At 53.1% G+C, this 16,676-nt stretch overlaps 1 protein-coding gene across 3 annotated transcripts in view; it reads left to right on the plus strand.

Annotated features, from left to right (window-relative positions):
• Window positions 1-16,676, plus strand: part of MAPKBP1 (mitogen-activated protein kinase binding protein 1) — a 51,271-nt gene that overhangs the window by 28,109 nt on the left and 6,486 nt on the right. For 2 of the 3 annotated variants that reach the window (XM_059372597.1, XM_059372598.1), the window contains exons 4-21: window positions 8,217-8,279; window positions 8,512-8,569; window positions 9,334-9,504; window positions 9,879-10,016; window positions 10,282-10,464; window positions 10,714-10,731; window positions 11,039-11,199; window positions 11,989-12,178; window positions 12,756-12,902; window positions 13,121-13,296; window positions 14,073-14,164; window positions 14,301-14,426; window positions 14,794-14,864; window positions 15,002-15,123; window positions 15,711-15,786; window positions 15,905-16,016; window positions 16,194-16,257; window positions 16,494-16,628. In XM_059372597.1, coding sequence (XP_059228580.1) covers window positions 8,217-8,279; window positions 8,512-8,569; window positions 9,334-9,504; window positions 9,879-10,016; window positions 10,282-10,464; window positions 10,714-10,731; window positions 11,039-11,199; window positions 11,989-12,178; window positions 12,756-12,902; window positions 13,121-13,296; window positions 14,073-14,164; window positions 14,301-14,426; window positions 14,794-14,864; window positions 15,002-15,123; window positions 15,711-15,786; window positions 15,905-16,016; window positions 16,194-16,257; window positions 16,494-16,628 — 2,103 coding nt within the window. The remainder of the gene's footprint in view (window positions 1-8,216; window positions 8,280-8,511; window positions 8,570-9,333; window positions 9,505-9,878; window positions 10,017-10,281; window positions 10,465-10,713; window positions 10,732-11,038; window positions 11,200-11,988; window positions 12,179-12,755; window positions 12,903-13,120; window positions 13,297-14,072; window positions 14,165-14,300; window positions 14,427-14,793; window positions 14,865-15,001; window positions 15,124-15,710; window positions 15,787-15,904; window positions 16,017-16,193; window positions 16,258-16,493; window positions 16,629-16,676) is intronic. The other variant, XM_059372599.1, reaches the window with a different exon arrangement.

Raw genomic sequence — 16,676 nt, forward strand, 5'->3', positions numbered from 1 at the left:
ATTACAACAAAGAAGTTGCCTTATCAATAGCCCAATTTCCAAAGACACAGAACTCAGTTCCTCAAGCCCTAATGTCACCCTCCCCTCCATAAAAAACCGAAGGAGGTGGAAGTAGAAGGAAAAGTAAATAAAGTTAAATTTCTTCTAAACCTAAATCTCATTAACAAGGATGCTTGATAGCAGGAATGTAACATTCCACCAGGAGACTCTCAATTGTCTTTTTTTTTTTTTTTAAAGATTTTATTTATTTATTTGACAGACAGATCACAAGTAGGCAGAGAGGCAGGCAGAGAGAGAGAGAGGAAGAAGCAGTCTCCCTGCTGAGCAGAGAGCCCGATGCGGGACTCGATCCCAGGACCCTGAGATCATGACCTGAGCCGAAGGCAGAGGCTTAACCCTCTGAGCCACCCAGGCGCCCCGACTCTCAATTGTCTTTACTTGATAGCAACTAAGCCTTCAATATCCTGATAGTATTCTTTGCCCCAGTAGCCCTTCTGAACACCCCTTTGTCCTCACCTACCCAACTCCTGTGTATATAACCAGCCACTCCTCACAACCCGGGGCAGCCGCATCTCTGCCTGCCCACGGGCCCTGTCCCCGTGCTTTAATAAATCACCTTTTGCACCAACGATGTCTTAAGAATTCTTTCTTTAGTCGTCGGCTCCGAACCTCCTCACCCCACCGAACCTGACTTAGGTTCTGGGACTTCATCAGTATGAAACCACAGTCTCTCGACCTGAACAGTGTTCTAATGACATCTGAGCTAAGGGCGCATGGAATTAGCTTCTATCTATGGGCAAGCCCTGTGTGGCGGTTTGCCAGGGAGTGCATGGGACTGTGGAGACACTGGGTGGGCCTGAGAGAGGACACCTGGGCTTCGTGCCCTGGTGGATGGGAGTCGTGTGAAGGGGTTCTCACAAGCCTTGGTCCCCTTGGGGTCTGTCTTCTGGTCACTCTGTGGGCCTCACATCTGACCCTGAGTCGCCTTAGCTCTTCCTCAGGTGGCTTGGTCCTAGATGCCTTCATTCATTTTTGGTCAGCAGCTATTGTCGAAAGCTGCTCTGGGCCAGGCACTGTTCCTGGCACAGGGTGTACGGCAGCAGGGCAGGAAGCATGGCTGTGCTTTGTGGGGTTTAGATTCAGGAAGGGCAGGCATGCCATAAGCATGTAAGGCCATAAATGAGCAAGATGACATCAGAGATGGGAAGTGTTCTGAGAAAGTAAAACCAAGTGACGGAGAGGAGGGTAAGTGGCCAGTTGGAGAGGCTGGGGTTGGGGAGGGGGCTGCTTTAGGAGTGGGTGTTTAAGACTCAGGGGGAGGTCACGTTCAGCTAACGTGTGAATGACCAGGAGGAACAAACTTGTGAGGATCTGACTTCCCAGTGGTCCGCGTGGCAGAAGCCACAGGGACCAAAGTGCCAGGGAAAAGAAGAACTGGGTATCTGTTTGAGGGGCTGAATGGTGGCCGTGGTGGCTACAGTATAATGCGTGGGAGGACGGGGGCCCAGACATTGCATTTTGGCGGGGCCTGTAAGTCTTAGAGTCCACAGAGATTCCCATCTTGTTCCAGAAGGGACCGTGCTTAGAGTCCTCTGGGCAGAGAGAAGTGCTGCCCAGCTCTCCACTGATACCCATGGTACTCTGTCTTCTCTCCTGTTTTTTGTTTGTTTATTTGTTTTAAGATTTTATTTATTTGACAGAGACAGCGAGAAAGGGAACGAGAAAGGGAGCGAGAAAGGGAACATAAGCAGGGGGAGTGGGAGAGAGAAAGCAGGCTTCCTGCCACCAGGATCCCGATGCAGGCCTCCATCTTAGGACCCCAGGATCATGACCCAAGTCAAAGGCAGATGCTTAACCATCAGAGCCACCCAGGTGCCCCATTCTCTCCTGTTTTTGAAGAGGGACTCATAAAATGCCCCAGAAACAGAGATGCCAGTAGGGCCCGTGACCTGGCCTCAAAGGATCACTTATTTGGAAGGTCCCAGATGGCAGGCATTTAAAGAGGACGGCAGACAAGGATGCCTTCGGAAACATCTTAGACTCATTGTCTCTTAGAATAATTAAAGCTACATGGTTCCCTTTTGGGAGTGAATCCAGAGGGATGGTTTATAATTCCACACCTGGGTGAGGATCCTGATGAGTCATTAGTGTCCAACAAGTCGTGTCTGGGATGCCACAGTGGGGGCTCCCGTAGTTAACTGCTGATCCCCCGGATTTCGCTGTCCTTGTTAGTGGTGGGCCAGAGTCCCCTTCAAGAAAATGGCCAGGAGCACTGTACTGGTCACTGTGCACACTGTCTTCTTCAGTCCCTGCCACAGTTCTGTGAGGTAGACATTACTCTTCCTGTTTTACAGTTTTACAACTGAGATGCAGAGAAGTTAAGGAATGCGCCCAAGATCACACAGTATGCTAGCACACAGGTCTGCCTTGCCCCAGTTTTCTTGTTCCTTCCATCATCACATTGCCCTCAGGTGACCATGAGTCTGAAAAGCCTGAGGTAGGGGAGAACACATGCCTGCCCTAGGGCCCTAGTTCTCAGTTCTGCTCATCAGGGGGTCCTTGGCTTTGAGATCTGGTGGTTAGTGACTTAGTCAATTATTCCCTCCATCACAGATATTTATTGAGTGAGGGCCTCTCTTCTAGGCCCTGGAGATGTAAACAAAACGGATACAAGTACCACCTGCACAGGGCTGGCAGATCTCCTCCCTCCCCCAAAGTGAACTTCACAGAATATAAAATGTGTGCTTTAGGAAAAGTATAAGCAATAAACAGTGAAAGGGAATAGGGAATGGGGGTAGGGCATGGGGTTGTAATGTCAAATCGTGCTGGAGGGTGACATGTGAGCAAGGCTTGAAGGACCGCTTGTCCCGTGTGAGTCACCTTCTGTTTTCACCTGGTCTGAAAGGAGAACGGCTAAGGCACAGGGTCTCCGCTTGAAACTTCTGTGTCCTGCTCCCTGTTTGTGCTGCTGTGTCATTGCTCATCCCACGCTTCTTTTGTTTCTGCCTTCTGGGGGATGGAGAGTGGTAGGAGGCAGATCCTGTGAGAATGCCAGGCTCTTGGTGATGGCGGCAAGCCTGGACCTGTCCGGGGAAGGGGCGTGTTGAGGGCTTGGCCCTTCCTGGTTCAGAGGAGCTCCTGGGCAGTGGGCCCACCACCTGGTGCTGGTGTTCCACCACGTGACTCCCAGGCCGAGGCCCCGGGGGACAGAGACCTCACTGTCTCCCTGCACCCACAGCCTGGGGTTCTGAATTATGGGACTCAGCCGTTTCGACCAGCCTAGCCATTGTGGTGGTTTGCGGCCAGCAGTGCTGTAAGGGCACACGTGCAGATGCCTGCCTGCTGTCCTGGGCGAGGTCAAGGGCCCGGGAGGCCAAGGCGGAGGGCCAAAGGCTGATGCAGGCTGCACCCCACCCTCCACTCCCTGTAGACTGGGGAGCTTGCTCAGGGTCACAGAAGACGGATGTGGCTCTCACATCAGTGTTGTTGAGCTCTCTTCTCTTGCGAGGACCTCAGCCAGCGGGGCACAGTGGGAACCTTGGATATCTGTGCCAAGTTCTACCCTCCCTTTGGCACCTGCACTACTCTCCCCAGTGGAGCTGTGACCAGGGGTTGGTCTCTTTCTTCCTCTTCCTCTCTATTGGGAGGTTTCCAGATCTGAATAATTAAAAGTAAAAATTTCAGCTTAGGGGTCTATCTCTGTGTGTTCCTCTCCTTTGCACATTTCTCTTTGTGTAACTCCTCTATGCCATGCCTGAGAACTTTCCAGGCTATGCTGGGGGGTGGGGGGGCACAGTGTGGGAGAAGGGAAGGGTTGCCTCACAGCTGGTCATCTCCCTCTCTATCTGTGCTGTATTTTTATATACACACACTGCTCTCCTTCCTCCTTCCCCCATGGAGCTGTACTTATCAGGAGGAGGAAACAAGGTGCTGTGGTCTAGCAAGACTCAGAGTGAGTATGGGGTGATTTGGACAGTGTTTGTTTTTTTGTTTTTTAAAGATTTTATTTATTTATTTGACAGAGAGAGAGATCACAAGTAGGCAGGGAGGCAGGCAGAGGGGGAGGGGAAGCAGGCTCCCTGCAGAGCAGAGAGCCCAACACAGGGCTCAATCCCAGGACCCCAGGATCATGAGCAGAGGCCTAACCCACTGAGCCACCCAGGTGTCCCTGGACAGTGTTTTAAGCAGCCTGATGCACCGTCCTTGGAAAGTCACAATGCTGCTTTGGGATGACGGGCTTAAAGGAAAACTCACAAGCATATCATAGAGTCTCCTCATCACCTACTTTTCCTGGATTTGGAGTGCGGCCGACTGGAATATGTGTGGGGTCAGGTTGAGTCAGAGCAGCTCTCAGCCGAAGCCCTTTGCCATGGTTTTTGTGGAGCTGATGAGAAAGCCGGGTAACCTGTAACCGCTCACGCTGGAAGTCACTGCTGGAGAGATGAGCCTGCAGAGACGGGCCTTCTCAGCAGATCGACCCAGATACCAAGAAAATTAGAAAACATGGTGGAAAGCAGGTGTGTGTTTGTGTGTGTGTGATTTTTTTCCCCCCACACTGACTAAAGTATATATATTTTTTAAGATTTTATTTATTTATTTGACAGAGATCACAAGTAAGCAGAGATGCAGGTGGGGGGAGGAAGCAGGCTTCCTGCTGAGCAGAGAGCCTGATGTGGGGCTCGATCACAAGACCTTGGGATTATGACCCGAGCAGAAGGCAGAGGCTTTAACCCACTGAGCCACCCAGGTGCCCCTGACTAAAGTATTAAAATCTAAGTATCTAAATTTATGAACTCGTAACTGTAACTGCTATAGTTTTCATCTGCCCTGTCCTGATTTCCAAAAATCTTGTGGCCCAAATCCTTTTCCCCTCAAAGTGCTCCAGTCAGCTTTCCCTTCTTCTCAAAGGCTCCCCAGCCAGGCACCCTGCACACGTTAGGTCAGCTGCATTTCATGTCTCTCATCTCCAACTTCACTTTCCTCAATTCACTCCACTCCAGATCCCTGAGAGCACTGTTTCTGGAATCCTGACTCTCTCTGTGGCTTTAGCTGAGTAGCTTTGACCCAGTTACCTTGCTGCTCTTGGTTCTTCGTTCTATGATCTTGGTTCTCCGTCTCTGAAGTGGGGATAATTGTACTAAGAGTCACAAGGTTGCTGTAAGGATTAGCTAAAACCAGACATCAAGGCTGCTTAGCAGAGTGCCTGCTACCTAGAAAGTGCTTACTTTGGTAACTCTTGTTACTGAACCCCACTGCGTGCAGAGCTGAGGACGTCTTACTGAAGGAACTGGAAGCCTTCATGTTCACGGTGCACTGAAACTCTTGTGTGGTTCTTTCTAACTTAGCCAGGAGATGGCACTTTTGTTTCCTTCCATGCCTCTGCACTGCTGTTCTAGACATTTGAGGGGGCTTCTCTCTCCGCATTTCCCCCATCCCTTTCTTGCCACCTTCCAATCTTGTCATGCCTTCAGTGAATGGAGATGTGGCTATTTTCTTTCCCCAAGCTTAATCAAACTCTCCTTTCCTGGCTGCCTTCCGAGAACAAAAAAATAAAGCCTCCTTTGAAGTTTTTACCATTGCTGAGATCCTAACAGGACTTCCCTCCATTCTTTCAGAGGAAGAACCTGACATAGTCCCTTAACACCTCGTTGCCCACCGCCAGGAGCCCCCTTGCAGCTTCCTTTCCGTGCTTAAAGAGTAGTAATTTAAGAATTGCCATTTGTTTGGCTCCTACTATCTGTCAGAAAAAAATCATTTAATCTTCATAGAAGCCCTGTGAGCTAGATCTGAGTGTCCATCCTTTATTACAGAGAAGTTGATATGCTTGTACCTTATCAGGGTCGTAGAGTTGTTCGTGGGGAACAAGGGCTCAGACCCTGGTCTCTGCCTCCAAAGCCCACAGCCTCCTGACCGCCCCAACTCTACCTCTGAGAATCCAGATGTCCTCAGTCCCTCCGTCCGTAGAAGACAGGTGGGGCGTGGAGCAGGGAGGGCTGGGCCTACTGATGCCGCACAGGACCAAGCTAGTGGACTAAGGGAGGCACTATCCCATTCACATCCTTCTTGAACAACTGCAGTGGGCCAGCCTCTGCTGGGCCCAGGAGACGGTTCTCGTGAAAGGCACAGTTTGGTGGGAAGGCCTTCAAAAATAATGGAAATTACAGCTCTGATAAATGTTACAAGATTGATATGCCATGCTTGCTATGAGAGCATCTACTGAGACCATTTGAGCTGAGATCTGAAAGGGGACTAAAGATGAACTAGTTGGAAAAGGGAGAGAAGAATGTTCTAGATAAGGGAAATAGTTCTGCAAAGGAGCAAGGGAGATTAAAAAGAGTGAAAGAATGACGTTGGAGCATGGTTCAGGGTGAAGCTGGAGGGTGGGTTGGGGTCATACAACCCAGAGCCTTCATGGGTACTTGAAGGAGTTTGGTTTTAGAAGCCCCAGGGCTCATCTTCCAGGAGTGTTATGATCAGATCAGACATGGATATGTGTTTGATGTAAAGTACACTGGAAGCAGGAGGCCTGGGAGTCCTGGCTGTATTCTTTCTGGGACCTTTCTGAGCCTAGGCCTCCTCATCTCAAAGTTCTGGAGGGTTGGACTCAGTGATTTTAAAGTCACCTAGCACACTGCATTTAATTCCTTCCATCCTTCCTTCCAGCTCTAAGGTTCTTTGAGTCTGTCTGTTTGGAGGAATTAGGCTCCCTGTACCCCGGACTGCCCCTAACAGAAACTGGGGAAGCGTGCATGGGGGTGTGTGTATGTGTGCGTGTGTGGTGTTTGGGAACAGGGAAGGAGAATGATGGGGCACGGGGTTCCCAAGGCCATCTAACTTTTGTCATATGTGTAAGGGAAGCAGGAGACTAGAAGTTGGTGTGAGAAGGGAGATGAGGAAGGGGAACAAGGAAAGATGAGCAGACGGAGAGTGAAGGAGAGAGGAAACTGAGGGCAGATCTGGGGAGGGCTTAGAGGAGGAGATGTGACTCAGGAATTCCAAGGCTGTTTGTTGCTCAGCCTGGCAGTTGTGGGCATACCTAGTGTGCCTCAGAGATGCCTGGGTCCCCAGAGATACCTGTGGAATGTGCGTATCAAAATGTTCCGTGGAGCTAAGCGCTCATCAGCAGCTGTACTTGCCTTTGCTTCAAGCTCTAGCAGGCACTGGGCTTCCCATTAAACAAGGCTGGTCTGGGGATGCCACTCTCTGCTCATTCTGTGCCCATCCCCTGACCTGGCGTAGCAGGCCCCACGCTTGCTCCTGTCAGCTACCTACAGTACTAATGAAATGAGGCAGAAGGGGCGATGGGCCCAGGCCTGCTGATAGCCACTGAGCCAATGGGAGAACACTGCCCAGCCACAGCTTTGGGCTTCCTGCCTTGATTCCTACTGCCTGGCCTCCTCCTGTAACTGCCTCTGGAAAGTCGGTTTGAGCCTGATCCTGTCAACCCATGCTGCCTGGTCGGAGAGGGTCCTCCCACCCTTCTCTCCTCTGATTGTCTTCTGGCAGTCTGAAGGACCCTTCTTGGGCTTGCTGGGGCCAGGGATTCTCAGGGCAGGGCCCAGGAGTTCCAAGACACTGAACAGGCCTCCCCAGGCCCTCTTGGGCTCTCTCTGCCTGAGTCTCACTGAGATTCTAGTCTCACTGAGCATCCCTGAACCTTTAGCCTCCTGCCTCCCACCCCCTGCCTCATCTGAGGCACAGAGGGTGTGGGGTGGGCTCCTGCCAGGTACACACGTGGGCACACCCAGGAGAGGCCTCACCCCTCCTTGGAGCACAAACACTTGTCAGACATGTGGCTCCAAGCCTGTGAATTGGGCTGCATACCTGTGGCCAACCTTTATCAAATCACATGGACTCTTCCTTCCTGCACCTTTTCCTGGGCTCTGGGCAAGGGCTGTGGGGAGGCCTGAGCCCTCGCTGCCCTTTGTGGGTATGACCAGAGATGCTGCTGGTGCTTAGGGACCTGGCAGGATAGCCTTGCAGGGAGCCTTCGTGCTCACGGGGCTGCAGAGATAGGTCCTGGTGGGTGGGAAAGGGAAGTCAGAAAAGTGGGTTGCCAAAAAGCTGTCAGTTGCCCTCGGTGGCAAGCAGAGGGTCCCTCTGCACTCTCTCTACGCAGCTCTCAGTGCTGAGTGACCGGAATTTCCAGGTGGCCTGGATGCTCCTGGGGTAGCTGTGGTCTGGGGCTAAGTCTCTCGTCTCACTCATCTCCCCAGGTGTGTGGTCGTGCTATTCAATCCCCGGAAACACAAACAGCACCACATCCTCAACAGTTCCAGGTAAATGGGTCTGTGCCTCGGGGAGGACCTCCTTTTCCGGGGAGCTGTGAGAAAGGCACTGCCTGGGGCGTTGTGGCTCTGCGGTGTGGGGCCTGCTCGGGCCCCAGGCCCAGAGAGCAAAATGACGCACGGAGTTTGGCGTCTGCTGGTCTTGCCTTTTGAGGGGACTCTGTGGGAGCTGGGCTTAGGCCAGGCAGTCAGTGCCCCTCTGAGGCCCCCTTTTGCCCTGCAGGAAAACCATCACCGCGCTCGCCTTCTCTCCCGATGGCAAGTACTTGGTCACCGGAGAGGTGAGTGAGAGAAGGGGGCTGCAGTCCTCTGGGGGTGGGGGGACTGGCCTAGCCTCAGCAGAGGGCTCCAGTTCTAGGCCTGGTGAGGGCTGCTGCCTCTCTGGCTTCCTGAATAGATGCTAAAGCCTAGTTTTTGCTCTACCTGAGAAAACAATAGTTCTTAAGCTTTAGTGAGCTCTAGAATTGCCTGGATTGCGTGGTGAAGCGCACATGGCCAGGCCTCCTAGGATTTCTGATTCTATAGGTCTGAGATGGGACCCCAAAATTTGCATTTCTTACAAGTTCCCACTGGTTGATTCTGCCCATTTGGGAAGCAGGCTTTAAATCCACAGTCTTAATAAAATGTTCCTGGTCCCCGGAGGCCCCCTGCTGGGCACATGGGGAATGCCTCTTTCTCAGGTTTGCCCGGAGGCCCCCTGGGGACCCCAATAGGCCTGAGTGGGAGCAGTTCTCGACCCTGCAGGCCCATCAGAATCACTCGAGGAATTTCGAGCAAACACACAGGTGCACACACGGATACAGAGATGTGGAACAAAATCTGGGGTCGTCTTCTCCTGGATAATCATTATGGTCCTGAGATAGAGATCATGTTTTTTTGTTTTGGTTTTTACCCTTGGCCCCATACAGCACTCTGCTCCTGACTCTCGGCCAAGGGTCATTAGAGACATTGTACGTAGTTGTTGGGGAGGCAGGGGCCCCCACTCTGAAAGGCTCAGGGAAGCTGCATGCCTCGGCCCTCACTTCCGGTTCTTGTTGCCCTGCAGAGTGGGCACATGCCTGCCGTACGTGTCTGGGACGTGGCCGAGCAGAGCCAGGTGGCGGAGTTGCAGGAGCATAAGTACGGGGTGGCTTGTGTGGCCTTCTCCCCCAGCGCCAAGTACATCGTCTCCGTGGGCTACCAGCATGACATGATTGTCAACGTCTGGGCCTGGAAGGTGAGTGGACTGGCTGGGCTGGCCTGACAGTCTCATGGTGGGCGGTCACGGGCCAGTTGGGGAGCCAGGACACAGCTGATGGGAGCCCCCCCCCCCCCCCCCCCGCTGATCTCAGTCTTGTTCTAGAAAAGAGCCTGAAGCACAGAAAAGCAACTGTGTAGCCAAGTGTGCTGGTAAAAAGGGGCTAGTTTTATGTCTCTGGGGGGGGCCTCCCAAGGAAAGAAATTCTCTCTCCCTTCTTTTTCTGACCAAAAAATCTTGGAAAGGAACATTTTTAAAAGTACACAGCCTATCCAACCCTTCCGCTGTCCTCTGAACCTCCTCCTTAGCCCCAAGGGGCAGAATTTAGATTCTTCCTCTGGCTTTCCCTCCAGAAAAACATTGTGGTGGCCTCCAACAAGGTGTCCAGTCGGGTGACAGCAGTGTCCTTCTCGGAAGATTGCAGCTACTTCGTCACTGCAGGCAACCGGCACATCAAATTCTGGTACCTCGATGACAGTAAGACCTCAAAGGTGAGCCGATGCGGCCAGAAGTAGCCCCAGGGCCAGAGCCTGCTCGGCCCTCCCCAGGAGACCCTGTTCCACATGGGCCCCCCTCCACTCACTCAGCAGCCGTACAGAAGTTCTGGGTGAGCCAGATGCTATCTGGGCTGAGGGAGCGTCTCAAAGAGCAAGCCGGTGGGGGGGGGCTTGCTCCTTTTCCTACCTCCCCTCAGGGCCTCATGTGTCGGGACAGGCTCCAGGGTGGATGGGCGGCAAGAGTGCTGTGTCTCCACAGGTGAATGCCACTGTGCCTCTGCTGGGTCGCTCAGGGCTGCTGGGGGAGCTGCGCAACAACCTGTTCACCGATGTGGCCTGTGGCCGAGGGAAGAAGGCTGACAGCACCTTCTGCATCACGTCCTCAGGGTTGCTGTGCGAGTTCAGCGACAGGAGGCTTTTGGATAAGTGGGTGGAGCTGAGAGTAAGCACCTCCGACCATGGGTCCATGGGTCAGGGCTGGCCGCCCGGGGGTCAGGTCAGGGGAGATCGGATGCCTCTGGCTCCGTAAGCAAGGGCTCAGGCCCTCAGGCGTGTAGGAGGGGACCACAGGAGAGAGGAGCTTGGGGGAGCCCCAGCATGGCCTAGTTCCAGCCCACGAAGATCTGTATAACTCCCTCCTCTCTGCTTTTTCTTCCTGCCTTTCTTTCCCCTGCTTTCCTCTTCTGCTCAGAATACAGACAGCTTCACAGTAAGTGGGGCCTAGACCCTCCTGTCTTTCTCATGCTGTTTCTTTTCCCTCTGCTGGGCTTTTCCTTACTTTGTCCTCTTGGCTGAAACCTCTTGGGCCTTAGAAGGGTCCCTGGCTCCCATCCCCCAACTGCACGTGGCTGTGGGCCTGCTGGCCACCTGCTGCTGGAGGGAGGGGCATCTCTAGCCAGCAGCTGAGGGGCTCAGGCCAGAGCAGCCTCTGCCTTAGCTGCTTTCTTTTCGGCAGGCGACTATGGTGGAGGGGTTGGGCGGGGGACCCTTGCTGACCCGAGCCCCTCCGCCTGCAGACCACTGTGGCCCATTGCATCTCTGTGAGCCAAGACTACATCTTCTGTGGCTGTGCCGATGGCACCGTGCGCCTGTTCAACCCCTCTAACCTGCACTTCCTCAGCACGCTGCCCCGGCCCCACGCCCTGGGGACCGACATTGCCAGCGTCACTGAGGCCAGGTGAGCTACCGAGGGTGCGGGGGCTGCCTCCGCTCAGAGCCTCCCTCTGGGCCCAGCCTTCCCTGGCTGTGTGGTATGAAGAGTGTGTCTGCCCCAGTGATTGCCAGGAACACCTCTGCAGTCCCACAGATTTGGGTTTCCTGATAATGGTGGCCACAGAGAAGACCATACACCTTAGGAAAGTGGGGAGTGTCTCAGTAAGGGGGGTTTAGGCGGGGCTTTAAGATTTGGGCTTGTAGTGGAGGATTTTAGGGATGGTTCAAGGGATTGAAGGTTTGCTCTGGTTAGATGCTGTCAGAAAGTGGGGGCAGTTGCACAGTTGGGCATCTTTATAATTTTAATCTCAAAGGTGGAAGGGAAGGTATGGGGCAAAAGCTGTAATGGATGAAGAAGCAGTAGCCAGTCACCACAGACAGGACCGGGAACGTTTGGTCATGTTTGTGGTTTGTGCTGTGCTGTGTGTTTATCTGTGTTCTCGGACACGGTTATGAGGGGTCTTGTTTTGTTCCACTCCGTCACGGCCACGGAGTTCCCTTGTCAGACTGTGGTGTTCCGTGACATGGGTTGTGTTCCTTAAGAGAACTCGATGGTCCAACAGCGTGTGCCAGGTCAGCTCCCCACTGACAACTATGAGGCGCTGCTTTTTCCTTTCTCAGGCAGCTCCCCCCTGCAGGTCTGAAGAGGCTCACTCTGCTACTTCCTTTGTGGTTTGGCTTTGGTTTTCATTCTTTCCAGTCCTTCATTTCATCAGCTCCCCACTCACTCTTTGCCCTGTCCTCTTCCCCACAGTCGCCTCTTCTCTGGAGTGGCCAATGCCAAGTATCCAGACACCATTGCTTTGACCTTTGATCCTACGAATCAGTGGCTGTCTTGTGTATACAACGACCACAGCATTTATGTTTGGGATGTGAGGGACCCCAAGAAAGTAGGCAAGGTGTACTCGGCTCTGTATCATTCCTCCTGCGTCTGGAGTGTGGAGGTATGTGGGCTGGGCTGGCCTGGGATGGACCATGTTTGCTGGGATACCATTGTGAGGTGGGAAGTGGGAATCCCTGAGTATAAAGTTATACTCCTGCTGCCTCCTTGTTTCTCTGGCAACATCCCTGTGTATCCCCATATCTTCAGATGGGTCCCAAGGACTGAGCTTAAATTTTAGTGCTTCTAAAGCTCGGGCTTCTTCCCTTGTACCCTTGTCTGACCTTAGCTTTGCTTCATCCTGCGCTGGGTGATCTTGGACAAGTTACTGAACTTGGCTGAACCGCAGTTTCCTGAGCTGTAAATCGAGGCACCTGTTTAATCTTGTCCTGAGAACTAAATGAAACGATATAAATGGGAGACATGGAAGAGGGCCTGGAACGTAGTAGGAGCTCGCTAAGGTGTTTGCTCTTAGCCATTACAGAGAGTATCCAGTAGCGACAGCTTGCTTCCTATGTGACAAACATGGCGCTAAGTTCTTCCAACGTTCTGTCTTTAAATCGCATTCCCGTCCATCTCCTCAGGCAGGGAAAGGACTGCCCCCTAACTGGAGATCTGACTCTGTTCCCTCTGCCTCTCAGGTCTACCCTGAAGTGAAGGACAGTAACCAGGCCTGCCTGCCCCCAAGTTCCTTTATCACCTGCTCCTCGGACAATACCATCCGGCTGTGGAACACAGAGAGCTCCGGGGTGCATGGGTCCACTCTGCACAGAAACATCCTCAGCAATGTGAGCCCCGAGGCCATAGGGCACCCGCTCCCTGCTCAGTGCCCCCCCACAGCCTTCACACCTCCCTCTCAGGATCTGGGTCCCCAGATTTGGATCTTCCAGCTTAGATTCGGCTGGGCTCCTTGAGCCAGGGGTTTATCTTGTCCAGCATTCATCCCTTGCAGCTGTATGGGGTCAGGCCTGCCTTACCCACCTCTCCTCCTGACCTGCTCCACTAGGACCTCATTAAGATCATCTATGTGGATGGGAACACTCAGGCCCTGCTGGACACGGAGCTGCCCGGAGGAGACAAGGCTGATGGGTCACTGATGGACCCCCGTGTGGGCATCCGCTCTGTGTGTATCAGCCCCAATGGACAGCATCTAGCCTCTGGGGACCGTGTAGGCACGCTTAGGTAATGCCAGGCTGGGAGTGGTACCAATAGCCTCCTGCAGTGCAGGCTTTGGTGTGGCGGGGTAGGTCCCAAAGGACAGAGCTTGAGAAAAATGTGTGCAAAAAGATTGGGGAACAAGGTGTCTATATACAAGGGGAAAGGTAGTAAATTGACAAGGAGGAAACCCAGCAGAAACCATCCTTCAAGTGATTAAGCTTACCATCCTCATAACAGCATCACAAAGCCTGTTATAGGATGCACTAAGAAGCTACAGAGAGTGGTTTCGGTGGTCTTCTGGCCAAAAATGCATAAATTCAGTCCGATTGTGGGAAAACAGCCCACAGACTCAAATTGAGGCAAAGAGGACAAGAGTAATGAGTACTCTTCTAAAGAGTACAGGGGAGTAAAGGCATCAGGGTCATGAAAGATAAGGAAAGACTGAAGTACTGTCACCGACTACAGGAGACTAAGGAGAAGTAACAACTAAGTACAATTTGGACTCTTGCGAGGATCCTGGATCCAGAAAAAAAGATATTGTGGGAAAGCTGGTGAAATGAAACTAAAATCTTGAATTAGCAGTATTGTACCAATGTAGATTTCCCGGTTCTGGTATTCGATTTGTCGTTAACACGGGAAATCGCTGTACTCATTGCCACTTTTCTCTAAGCCTCAAAGTTCAAAAATAAATAAAAATTTGATTTTAGAAACAGGCCCTGGGGGGAAGATATAGCAGAGAATGGAGGGTGAGTCTTTCCTCCTGTAGTCTGGCAGTGACCTCCTCCCTCTCCTCTTTGCAGGGTGCATGAGCTGCAGTCCCTGAGCGAGATGCTGAAGGTGGAGGCCCATGACTCAGAGATCCTCTGCCTGGAGTACTCTAAGCCGGACACGGGTATAGAGCTCCATTCCTGCTCCGCGTGGTTCACTGACTTAGGGTTACGGGGCTCGGTTCCTGCGGGCCTTCCGCTGGGCCCAGATAGGGGCCTGCTGTGGGCACGCACGGGCTGATGGAGTTCTTTGAACCCCAGGTCTGAAGCTGCTGGCATCAGCGAGCCGGGACCGGCTCATCCACGTCCTAGATGCTGGCCGCGAGTATAGCCTGCAGCAGACGTTGGACGAGCACTCCTCCTCCATCACCGCTGTCAAGTTTGCAGGTGGGGGCAGGACAGTTGGGACACATCTTAACCACCTACCACCAACATTCTCCACCCCCACTCCGACTGCCACCAGCCTCCCGGCTCGGTGAGAGGGGTGTGCCCCTCACAGGGGCATGTTGGACAGCTGCTGGGAGGCTTGGGGCCTCACTGGAAGGCAGATGGAGTGTAGACTCTATGTGTAGGGGACCCTGAGCCAACCAGTTGGCTGGAGATGGAGAGTACGGAAAACTTAGGTTTGGAGGGAAGGATCCTGATTTAATCGGTCGTCTGGGTCGTGTAGAGAGCTTGGTAGTGGGCCAGTAGAGGAAGGGCTGGCCCCTTGTGGTGAGAGCAGTGGGAATAGCAAGGCTCCCATCTTCCGTAGCCAGCGACGGGCAAGTCCGCATGATCAGCTGTGGAGCAGACAAGAGCATTTACTTCCGCACAGCACAGAAGGTGAGGGTCTGGGGCTTCCTGGACTGGGGTGGGGGTGGGGGGCTCCTACCCTGCCCCCAGCTGAGGTTGTAAGAGGTGAAGGGAGGTAAAAGCGGGGCTTTCTGGGCCTGGTGGGGCCATGCGCTCTACCCCTGCAGTCTGGAGACGGAGTCCAGTTTACACGGACACACCACGTGGTACGGAAGACGACCCTCTATGACATGGATGTGGAGCCCAGCTGGAAGTACACGGCCATCGGCTGCCAGGACCGAAATATTCGGTGGGCATGTCCTTTTCAAATCGTCTGATAGCATTCCTTCAAGCCCGGGGGCAGGGAGTCAGCTCTTGGCAGCTCTCTCCCTACTTCTATCCTTTTGTCCAGGGCCTTGTGCCCCCTTGAGCCTAGAGAATGAGCACTTCACTGTACCAAGGAGGCAGGAGTTGGTGTTGGGGCCTGGCTCCCAGTGAGGACATGGCTGGGACCGAATGCTGGGGGACCCCGCCACCCGGGTGTGCTTGATCATGGCCTCCTCCTCATGTGAACAAGACCATCTTTCTTTCTTTCTTTCTTTCTTTCTTTCTTTCTTTCTTTCTTTCTTCCTTCCTTCCTTCCTTCCTTCCTTCCTTCCTTCCTTCCTTCCTTCCTTTCTTCCTTTCTTTCTTTCTTTCTTATTTTATTTATTTATTTGACAGAGACAAGTAGGCAGAGAGGCAGGCAGAGAGAGTCAGGGGGAAGCAGGCTCCCCGCTAAGCAGAGAGCCCAGTGCAGGGCTTGATCCCAGGACCCTGGGATCATGATCTGAGCCGAAGGCAGAGGCTTTAACCCACTGAGCCACCCAGGCACCCCAAGAGCATGTTTCTTTACAGGATCTTTAACATCAGCAGTGGGAAGCAGAAGAAGCTGTTTAAAGGGTCACAGGGTGAGGACGGCACTCTGATTAAGGTAAGGCCTTGCCCAGGAGGATGGACCCTAGGCCACAGAAAGGGAAGCACTGGGGTACAAGGTGGAAAGGGACTGGCGTCTCCCTTGTCCTCTGCCAGCTGTGTGTCCCGCTCCTCAGGTGCAGACAGACCCCTCAGGGATCTACATTGCCACCAGCTGTTCTGACAAGAACCTCTCCATTTTTGACTTCTCCTCAGGCGAGTGCGTGGCCACCATGTTCGGCCACTCAGGTGAGCGTTGCCCCAGTACTCTACTGCTGGAACTTTACTCTTTCTTCCTTTAGTTTCTCAGGACCTCACAGAGCTGCCTGTCCCTTGCTTCCAACCAACATCCACCTCCATTGTTGGGGCAGAAGCTTGGCCAGGACTTTAGGGTGGCTCACAGGCCGTATTCTTTGTTCCTCACAGAGATTGTCACTGGAATGAAGTTTAGTAATGACTGCAAACATCTCATCTCAGTGTCAGGGGACAGGTGAGTAGGAGCCGACTTCCCTGAGACACAGAATTTTCCTCTGTGACACACACACACTGCCCCTTCCTCTCTCTTTATATGAGGGATGTCTCTGGGAAGTAGGGCTGAGCAGGGGTTTTTCTTGGCTGGGCCTGATGTGGCACTAGAGGTTGGCTTTGGCCCTCCTGCCAGCCCATGGAGAAGGGGAGCTGGTGTCTTACCTTACCTCTCCCTCACCCAACTCTGGCTCTACTCAGCTGTATATTTGTATGGCGCCTGAGCTCTGAGATGACCATCAGCATGAGGCAGCGTCTGGCTGAGCTGCGCCAGCGTCAACGAGGGGTCAAGCAGCAAGCGCCGTCTTCTCCCCAGAGGGCTGCAGGACCCAACCGGTGAGAACAGAGTGTGGATACGGGCTAGAGGTGGGTAGGCATCTGGAC

The sequence above is a fragment of the Mustela nigripes genome, chromosome 13, assembly GCF_022355385.1.
Source record: "Mustela nigripes isolate SB6536 chromosome 13, MUSNIG.SB6536, whole genome shotgun sequence".
Lineage (NCBI taxonomy): Eukaryota > Metazoa > Chordata > Mammalia > Carnivora > Mustelidae > Mustela > Mustela nigripes.